Raw genomic sequence first — 10358 nt, 5'->3', positions numbered from 1 at the left:
ATTGAGTGTATAGTGTATGTAAAACATTATTATTAAATGTTATTATAGTTGAACATAGTATACAGTAAATGCTTAGGGTTATAGAGGGACTTGTGATAATGATAAACTGTGATTTTGTTGCTAGATTACTGTGAAAAGGGGTCTATCTGATTGGACTTAGTATCTACTATTCACATTTTAAAGCAAAAGTTCAACATTCAAAAGAATAAGTATGTGTGTTTACAATAACATAAGTTTGTGTACATTTTTGAGCTTTTTTGCTCTTTAGTTACTTATCTTTGACCCTTTGTGTGTGTCCCGACCCTCAGGTTGGAAACCATTGCCTTACAGTATAACCTACTAAATTAATCAATCCAATAAATAATCTAACAAATACTGTACTGTATGTAAACTCTTTTTATGTTGATTAATTTAATTATGACAAATTCTTCTGCATTTATTGTATATCCTACTTAAAATGATTTTAATGTTTTAGAGAAATAAATAAATAAATAAATAAAAAGGAAACATGTTAAAGAAAAAAATATTTCAATATTTATTTGCGGTATAAACATGTCTTGTGTTGTTTCCATATACTGTACAATACATAGGGTCAAACAGATATCCTTCAGTAGACAGAAACGTAAAACTGCCCTGTTAACATGCCCCATGTTTTTATACACAGACAGATTGCATCTTTTTAAAAAACTGTTTACAGCACAATACAAAACAGCTATTCAACGTGTGTTTGAAGCTGTAACACGATGCAAGATGCATTGTCAAAAAAATCCCTGAAAAATTCCTCACTGAGGTAACATTTTTAAAATCATTCACTTTTTCTTTCACTTTGTATGTAACGCCACCGCCTCTCGCTCATTCACGTCTTTCCCTCCCGAGCACATTCTCACCAATATGTAGCTACAAGTTTAAGGACACAGAAACGGCCGTTCCTGTGATCTAGAAAATTTACAAACAGAGAAAAAAGATTCCTCTTTCATTATTACAAAGACACAAAAAACAAAAGAAAGCAGCTTGAAATCAACCAAATACTTTTTAAATAAAAAAGCTCCGTGCTGAAATAGATTTCAATCCTAGGGTGCAAGTGATCAAGTCCTGTTTTTGTTATTGTAAGTGGGATATAACTACTAACAAGGGAAGTCAATTCAAGCATGGTAGTATTATCTTCATGGTGCTATAATAGGAGAGGAACTTTTGCATATAAATTCATAACACACACACACTAATATATATATATATTCATATAGAAAGGCCACAGGAAGAGCATAGAGCACATTATATCAAAACAAGACAGAAAAAGACCTTGAAATTATTAAAGCCAGGGGGTGTAATCGTCTTGTGAAACATAACTGGATGCGTGTGTGCGTTTTCGTGAGGGCCTCTTTCAGGTTAGTAATGGGCAGGCCGGCCCTGCATTTTGGGCACCCCAGGTGAAATGTTACTTCAGTCCACAAGCCACATCGAGCTGGATCTTGTATCATTATATAGAATAGATATAGTACAAAAAAAGAAGATTTCAAAAATGTTTGAGGTCTTGGATCTACAAAATACTGCAAAAAGGTGTTTTGATATATTGCAGAGTAACAAAGAGGACCTCGTGTGACCCGTTACGGTAAGAAGACAGCTCGCTGTCTATTATTACCATGATCTGATTCGAATAACAGATATAAGCAAACGTTTCTTTTTTTAATATTTTCCTAAAGTGAGATACAAAGAGTATTGAACAGTCAGCATTAGAAACAAGTTAGAAAGATTATATAAGGCCAGCTAAAACCAACCCTGTTCAGATTCAACTGCTGTCCCCTCTGAAACCCAGTTCTTTGTTTCTGTTAAGACCCCGTCCACATCCCCGCTTTGAAAGCACATTTCTGTGGTTTGCTATGAATAATAGGCCTTGTGCAAGAACCACTCATACTCCTCCTTACCTGTAACCAGTCTATATAGACCGCCTCACCTTTAAAAATCCGTAGACAAACATAGTAATAGTCAATTTTTACTTTTTTCCCCAGGTTAATGCTAAATCTGTGATGTTTTTGTCAGGTGATTTGTTCACCTTTTTACTCTTATTGACATTTTTGTGAATGAACTTGCCTACAAGTTGAGCGGAACAGGCAGCCTTATATAGACATTTTTGGAGCACCCATTAAGGTAACGATTGCAGCTGACGGATGTGCGCGTCCTCGTGTACAGGTGGCATTAATCATGTTGAAAAGAGGGATTTACGTCAAGTTTGTGAAGTTACGAGCTGAATCCGTTTTAACATGAATACTAATACCAGCAACCCTCACAGAAGAAAACTAAGGGAGATTTAGGATACGAAAATGTTCTTGGATGACGCCCAGTGTACAGTTATTGGCGTATGCCCCAGTGCTGCAGTGCTGTTCCACTCATAAGATGAAACCTACATTAAACGGACAACGACTGAAGTTTTTTATGTTAAGGTGCCTTGGATGTGAACAGGGTCTCAGAAAACACGTTAAGCATATGCTGTGTACTGCTGTATTCAGCAGCAACAGCAGTTAAAAAAACGGTCCCCATCGTTCGTCTTCCCACCTGGTAAAGCAACATCCAACCCGTGGTTACGACTACTGTTAGAGAGCATACAGTACCATAGCATGCTCAGGTATACAAAATAAATCAGTTTACTATTAGCTCTATAATATATATATACTTATATATATATCAATTTGTGTTTAATATATTTTTCATTTAATATACCCAAGGCTTAAGGGTGAATCAACTCAAACTTTTCTTTGACGAAATTGGTGATCCCTTTGCAGATAGAATGTCCTTCTACTTTCTCCAAAGCAGTTAAATGACATGAAGCTATTGAAGTAGCTAAGTGCTGTCTGTAGCCAGTCCAGTCCCAGTTCACAACACCATAATCCAAACACAGAGACTGTGTTCAAAGTCCCTTGTCCGAGAGTACGTTTTTTTTGGCAAATTTGTACCTGTGTCCTAAAAGGGGACCTAGGATAGGACAGCAAATTGAACAACTTCCTCGTAGGCAATAAGAAGTAAGGTAATACAAGAGTGTTGAGGCACTTCATTGCCCAAGGTTGCTCAGATAAGCTGCCCAAAAGGTTGCTCAGAAATGTTAACACTGCCCTAGCGTCCCCCAACACCAACCCTAACCCTTACCTCTTATTCAAGTCTCTGCCTCAAAGTACAAAAGTCAGAGCCGTTAGAAGCCGGTTTGGCAAAACATACATAAGACAATACCCTGTGATGAAATAACCAAGGATGTGCAGAGTTTAGTTTCTAACTGAAATGAAACAAACGACTAAAATAATCAAAACAAATGGTGGACAACAACCGGTACTTCTTGTTAGGCAACTGGATGAACAGTCATTTGAGGAAGGAAGTAGGAACCGGGAACTTGCGCTTGAAATAAGTTGGCCAAATGTCAGTTCTACTGTAGAATCTTCACCCTTACACAACCATGATTCAACTGATGTTATCTAACCCCATGGCCTAGGCCTAACCCTCTAACCCCTGAACCTTGTCCTTTGCTGGGGGGGGGGGGCACAGTTCCCTCCCAACTCCACTGTGCAGCTGTCGGGACTCATCGCAGCCTGGGACTGGCCTCTCTGCTCCTCTTCTCTGAATGTCTCTTTATCTGCCTGCTTCCAAGCACTGTCTCCAAGTGCCAACAAGTCAATGGCTACACCACTGTGCAAACTGCATAAGGTCATTACAAATCTAAAATAAAAACCAAACTTAACAAAAAAAGAAGACAACTAGGAATATCACAACGTTTCTCTTTGTTGGCGTCACCACACCCATTCCTCTTCTTTAGTTTTACATTCTCTTAAGCCATTATTGGATTGGATAGATAAGATTTCTATACGTATATATTTATATAAAGGTATAGATTTGTGTGTAAATGTACACAAAAATATACATAAATGCATATAGACATACTGAATTTGTTAAGGACTGCCCATACATTTTCTATGTACGTTTAACATACATACAGTACAAACATACATACTTTGTTTATGTGTGTGTTCATTCCTTGGTTTATAAATCTCTACATTCAGTAGAGCAAGATTTCCTAGGTAAATCCCAGATTCTCCACTTCGCACCAGTCAGCCCTGCTCGAGGAGACAAGACAGAAAGACAGAGAGGACTTCGTCGTCTCATGAATTAACGCTGTAGATTTTTCTGTGTTCCTATCTTTTTATGAAGCTGTCTGTGCCGGTCAGTTTCTCAGTCAGTTAAGTCTCCTCAGTTCTTCGTTAGTAGACACGTTGATCGGGGGGGGTTTTCCTCCCTCGATTTCAATCAACTCTGAGGAGGACGCCATCATAAACCTGTCTCTCAGCTCCCCTTCCCCTTTACCGTGGCATCTGTGACCTTCCCCGTCCCTCCAACGCTGCTCCGTGGCCAGGCTCTTAGATGACCCGCCTTGGGAGGCTAAAACATTCATTAAAACAGGCTGCTTCCCTCCAGTGCAGCCGCTTGTTACCATGGTAACAACACCACCTTGACCCCGCAAAAAAAGGGACAGTCCCCCGTATTATTTTCATGTGGACTCCAGCGTGTCCAGTTGAAACACATTGTGGTTGGTCGGGGTGGTGAAGAAGAGCTGCTCGTGCGTCGGGGAGGTCGAGTGGTTGTCGCAGGGACTGTTGAGGCCCAGCGTCCGCTCAAAGTCTAGCAGCTGGCCCATGAAGTTGAAGTTTGGGGAAATGTTGGACTTTTTCCGCTTGACGAAGTCGTATGCGTCGTTGAGCGACAGGTTAAGCTTCTGCATCAGGTAGGCCACCGTGACGGTAACTGAGCGGCTGATCCCGGCCAGGCAGTGCACCAGGATGCCGCACTTTTTTGAGCGCGCCTCGTCTGAGGAGGGGGAGGAGGAGGAGGAGGAGGGGGAGGAGGAGGAGGGGGAGGGAGGGACAGAGGAGGATGGGAAGAAAGATGAGAAGAGGAATTAGATTACTGTTCAAACTTACCATTCTGTAATGTACCTTCAAAATATCAAAGTGTCAGAAAGGAAGGAGTCTTTAGATGTTCTGATCAGCATTTTAATGACAATATAAATTGTTCAAATTCACACTTTCATTAATACTAATTTGTAAGTGAACAAGTAGGAAATTGTACAGTATAACGCGAGGACACTCCAAGCCATAACATAAGATCCAGGATGACCTCTGTCAATGACACCAGAAAGTCATGTTACATTCTGCTTTCTACCCTTTGTCTGTAGAAAAAACCTGAATCAAAAAACATCTTACATTATTAACAAGCAACATCCATCCACCTTCTATCAGTTTCCAGGCCTTGCACTTGCATCACTACAGGCCATTAGAGCGAGAGTTAAGTGCTTCTTTCCTTTCTTCCTTCTCTTTCTCTCATCCTCTCCGTTATCTCTCTCTCTGCCTCTCCTCACTCTCTCTGCTTGCATCTCTTGTTGTAGGATTGGGGTCAGTTGGCTCATGAGCTCAGGCTGCCAAGCGGATGCCGAATTAAATTTATATGTGATGTGTGCTCACTTTCACACAATAAAAAGGCCCCCCCCAAAAAAAAAACTCTCATAAAGAGACCCAAACCTAACGATACAAGACTCAGAAGCGAAATAAGTAATCGGTGTTTAATCTGTCATGAACTGATCTTCAGATTGTGCAGATGTGTGGCATTACACTACTTTATTTGTGCTTTAAATACATTTATACCACAAGAATCGTCCATTTGTCAGGCTGTTAAAATGCCATAAATTCAAAATACACACAAAAAACACGCTCATAAAATAAATTCATCCATTTGAGGAATCCACAGTTTAAAACAGAACAGTGTTGGGTCTCCCTTTCAGCCCGATCTTCTCTCCTTTACACATAATTAGCCTGCTGTTACCGAAAAGACCTGATGTAATCCCTGCATATTACAGCCAGCCAGACAGAACCATTTAACATCAGCATGACCCAAATCTGCCACGACCTCTGGCTCTGGCATATGTCACACTTCCTCCTGCCTAAGCAGAAACATCAGTCTACAAAGAAAGACGAATGACAGGAGGGTCTGGACAATCTAAGACAAGCACAAAGACTCTGGCATTCTCATCGACTCATCAGAGAGGGAATTTACTCATTCCCTGGGAATTCAGTCAGGAGGAATGATGGGAAATACTGACAGTGGGATGACGGCTAAACTTCTTGTGGCTTCAGTGTGACCCGATTCTCAACAAATCTATTTCCATGGTTTACTTAAAACTTTGCTTTATATTGTGAGATATAAAATTCATATTTAATCAATAATAATTCAAATACAGACAGCGGACTGTCTAAATGCAGCTCACCAAAGTAATTTCCAACCAGTTCTGTTTAAAACTATAGCCACAAAATTATTTCTATTTCTTTCATGATTTATAATTAAACCTGAGTTTCTGGACCTCCACAAGTGGTTGCGAAATATACAAAAATATATACTTCACAAAGACTCTAATTTTTGTTTTATTCTTGTAAATTACTGAATAGTTTTCCAACTTTGGGAAATGATTCTAATAAAACAAGGGCAGAAAACCTTTGGATCTATTGAAGTTAACTGCTTAGTTGCAACTCTAAACATAACTAGTTGATTAATTGATCAGTTGCTCTTTTGATATCCATTTTCAAAGCAAAAATACCAAATGTTTTCTGGTTCCAGCCTCTTAAAGTGTGTACGTCTGCTGCTTGACTCTTTCATGTAGCCTATGACAGTATGACAATATGACAGTAAACTGAATACCTTTGGGTATACCTTTGACTGTTGGGATTTTTCATCACTTTCTATTTTATTGACTAAATGATTAATCAAGATACTTATTAGCAGATTAATTGATAATCAAAATAATCATTACCCTGCTGCTAACAAAAGAGATGTGGAACATAATATAACAGACATGAACTGATTACTCCACCTTAACTTACCAATGAATGAAATGGCCTCTGGGAAAAACTGAGAGAGGTTCTGGCTCCAGTGATCGGAGATGGGGATCTGTTTGTACTTGAAGTCCCCTTCGTGTTCGAACATGTTGGGCAGGTTGGGCGTCACGTTGAGGATGTACTTGATGTTGTACTTGCCAAGCACATCCAGGTTGGTGGAGTCTTTAGCACAGCCAAGGTAAAGGTACGGCAGGATCTGGACGGGAAATGCTGGCTGGTTGTTGGGGAGCGGGCTGCCCTCTGACTCTGTGGCGCTGCCCGGCTCTCGGTCAGACTCCCCGTCCGAGCAGTCGGAGCTGATGCGGAGTCCTCCCAGACCGAGGACAGAGGCTGGTGGGGAGCTGCTGGGACAGGAGCAGTCCAAATTGGTCTCGCAGTGCTCGGGGTACTCCGACTGGAATTTGTTGAAGCCACCTGCAGGATGACGAAAAGAGCATAAAAAGGTCAACATTAGGATAAAGCCAAGGAAATCATTTCACTGGGTGGTGTACAAACTGTACTCAGTACATGGCCGCAGGCAGGGCTCTTTCTGTGAGGCAAAATTTGTAATTCAACATATACAAAATGGTAGCTAAATGTCACATCTGCAGGATACAAGAGGTGGATCAAGAACCTGAATGACAAGGAATTAACCTTTTGGATTTGAGCAGAGGTGAAGAAGAAGAAAAAGAAAAAATATTTTAGAAAAAGACATTGAGGGTGATAAATAATAAGCAAACATCATGCTATCAAACACACATTTTACCAATTTCATAATCACATTAAATGCTATACAGTAGCCAGGCAGGGGTATATAAGATTTCATCCAACTAAAATCACTTTACAAACCTTGTTCAATCCCACTAGAGTTAACTCACATTAATACACCATAAATAGTATTAAACTTATATCATGATATGGGCTTAGAATTGAATAAATAACATTTGTGAAAATGAAGCTATTGTTGTCACCCCATCTTTTTTATGTACCACGACATCACATATTGCAGAATAGGTCATATTTGTGTTATTATGAATAAGCAAACACGCGGGACAGATGTGCTCCATTGAGAAAAGCTGAGCCCTGGGGAGAATCCGCAGCAGAGCAGGACAATCAGCAGCAACACTCACTCCTCAGCTCAGTGGACTTTTTGTGAATGGCAGCTGGGCTTCAGTGACTCCAGTGAAACATTTCTATGATCATCTACAACTCAAATACATCCAAATCTAATGCTGCCATATTTTGTATATGTATCTCTCCGTTTGTTTTAACGATACTACATTTGATTTTCCTGCTGGAGGATAATTCGCAGACTGCGTCGTCGTCTGCTCGTTTCCCTGTTCATTCATGAAAAAAAAGCCTGTCTTTTCCTGAAGGAGCACAACATGGCGCGGCCATTTCGGCTGCATTTAATTGAAAACATATTTAACCCAACTCTATACATTCACACACAGGACATAAAGTCTCTTTTAATTAGCCTTTAAAGTAAATCGATTATGTCCTACTAAGAATTAAAATGAGGACAATAGTTTCTGTCGGCAGTAAGTGAAGGAAGTGTTCTGTCAAAGTTCATTATGACTTCGCAGTGAGTTTAGCTCATGCGTTACATTATATTTAGTATAAATAACAATGTGGTTCGGAATGAAACTGTCGCTGCCTCATTATGATGCATAAACAATAAATAGCCTGACAGACAAACTTTAGTCTGTAGCCAGATGTTAACAGCTGGATTTATTTTAAGTATCGCACGTTGTGACACCCCTACAAACAATTTAATAACGTGTAACGTTATTAAACGTATTTTAATACGAGTGGCTTGCCAAATGTGAAAACGCGTTTTAACGAAGCAATATCTTTTCCAAGCGCCCAAATCTCACGCGCTTTATTCCAGATATGCCACAGACACCAGGAGACCAAATCCAGTACATGTGTAGCCTATCCATTACCGGTAATTAAATTATCTCAGACAAAACCTTTATATTGTTGTTTTATCATTGTTTACTGTACGGTGAGAAGGGCGCCTTCATAACAGTCACATTTCCTGTTTAAATCTGAGAAATTATTAAACTAGGCTATTTGTCTTTCTGCTGAAAGTCACTTAGAAATCTTTATGAATTAAATGGACTACTACACAGATTTAAAGCCAGCAATGCCCGATCTTACCTTCCAGATAGAAAGCCTTGCACCCGTCGTCCCGCAGTTTCTGCAGGAGCAGCCCCAGAACGGAGCTCCCCAGCCCGGACTCTTGCCGCTCCGTGGTCGCCTCGTCATACAGAACCACCACATCCGTCTTGCAGCGCTTGACAAATTTCTCCTTGTCCTCGTTGTTGGGGATGATGGAGCGGATGGGGAGGTTGCCCTTCTTCAGCCTCCGGAGCATGAGGCCCGGGATGGCCAGGTTGATGGCCGACTCGATGTGCGAGGACTCGTACAGCTCATGGGGTCTGCAGTCCAGCAGCAGCAGGGAGCTGGCCCCGGACTCCAGCTCCTCCTGCAGCCACTCCACGCTCTTACTCGACATCATCATCATAGTCACGATCACAGAGTCCCTCCACGGATGATCAATTTTCATCAGGGAAACGTTAATCCTCCCGTCCCGTGGTGTGACTTGGAAAGCAACACAACAGAACAGAGGGAAAGAGGAAAAATCACGGCGCTAAACTTATCTTCCCGCGGCCACCACCACCACCACTGCCGCCGCTCCTGGTCCTGCGGGTACGCACACACACTCATCCAACACACACTTCCACACACGCACCCACATCCAGCACGCGCGCACCGATGCCCCTCTGGTTGGAGCAGGAAACTTGAACATGCAGAGGTTTCTTTCCCTCCTTCCTTCAGTCCGATAGAAGTATAGGTTTCATTCCAGTCCATCGACGTCCATTTGGCGAGCCCGCTCCAACTTTGATTCGCCCGCACGCCGTCAAAATGTCCCAGAGATGCGTTAGTGTCTTAGGATGTGAGTGAGTCGCTGCTGCTGAAGCCCATGATTATTGTTAGTGTTTGACATGCTGGCCCGTGCAGCGCCTCTGGTTTGTCATTTCCACTGGATGCGTGAAAGAAGCTCTGCGGGTTTGTCATTGAGAAGAGGGAGGAGCGGAGAGATTTAAAGGTGCAGCGCTGCTGAACATTCACAGGAGATCCCACTGTTCATCACATTCATATCCATTCATTGATAGTCTGTACAGTACTTTGAATAACACATTTGACTTAGGATGCCACATCTTGATGCTAGGCTACACATCCTTGTAGCCTTTTATTTCTGTTTATAATGAGATTTTTGCCTTTTATGAGTTAAGTTGTAAATATATCTTTATAAATTTCCCCTGAGAACATTCGGTCGGCCAAATCATTTTGAAATTGAAAGTAACTTTTTGCCTTATGGCCTTATTTGCTTTGAATTAATAAAAGTTACAAAGCTCTAAATAATTTCACCTAGCCATTAGCAAAGCAATC

General features: G+C 41.1%; 1 protein-coding gene across 1 annotated transcript; it reads right to left on the bottom strand.

Moving 5' to 3' along the window:
• Positions 1-511: 511 nt before the first annotated feature.
• Positions 512-9963, bottom strand: dusp7 (dual specificity phosphatase 7). Its single transcript, XM_038696422.1, has 3 exons — positions 9063-9963; positions 6906-7334; positions 512-4842 (listed from the first exon to the last, which is right to left on the bottom strand). The coding sequence occupies exons 1-3, from the start codon at positions 9469-9471 to the stop codon at positions 4526-4528; spliced, it is 1155 nt and encodes a 384-aa protein (XP_038552350.1). The 5' UTR covers positions 9472-9963; the 3' UTR covers positions 512-4525.
• Between the last annotated feature and the right edge of the window lie 395 nt (positions 9964-10358).

This window comes from Micropterus salmoides, unplaced genomic scaffold (genome assembly GCF_014851395.1).
Source record: "Micropterus salmoides isolate LMB-PRFRI ecotype aquatic unplaced genomic scaffold, ASM1485139v1 Ms_hic_scaffold_4, whole genome shotgun sequence".
Lineage (NCBI taxonomy): Eukaryota > Metazoa > Chordata > Actinopteri > Centrarchiformes > Centrarchidae > Micropterus > Micropterus salmoides.
The sequence above is the reverse complement of the archived record's forward strand: the minus strand, read 5'-3'. Positions and strand labels throughout refer to the sequence as shown.

What these genes read in the sequence shown, in the direction of transcription:
- dusp7 (XM_038696422.1), bottom strand. Translation starts at nt 9,471, where the DNA reads ATGAAAATTGATCATCCGTGGAGGGACTCTGTGATCGTGACTATGATG. An exon ending in CAAGGCTTTCTATCTGGAAG is followed by an intron (nt 7,335 to 9,062) that starts GTAAGATCGGGC and finishes GTCATCCTGCAG; the next exon opens with GTGGCTTCAACAAATTCCAG. An exon ending in AGAGGCCATTTCATTCATTG is followed by an intron (nt 4,843 to 6,905) that starts GTAAGTTAAGGT and finishes CCCCCTCCTCAG; the next exon opens with ACGAGGCGCGCTCAAAAAAG.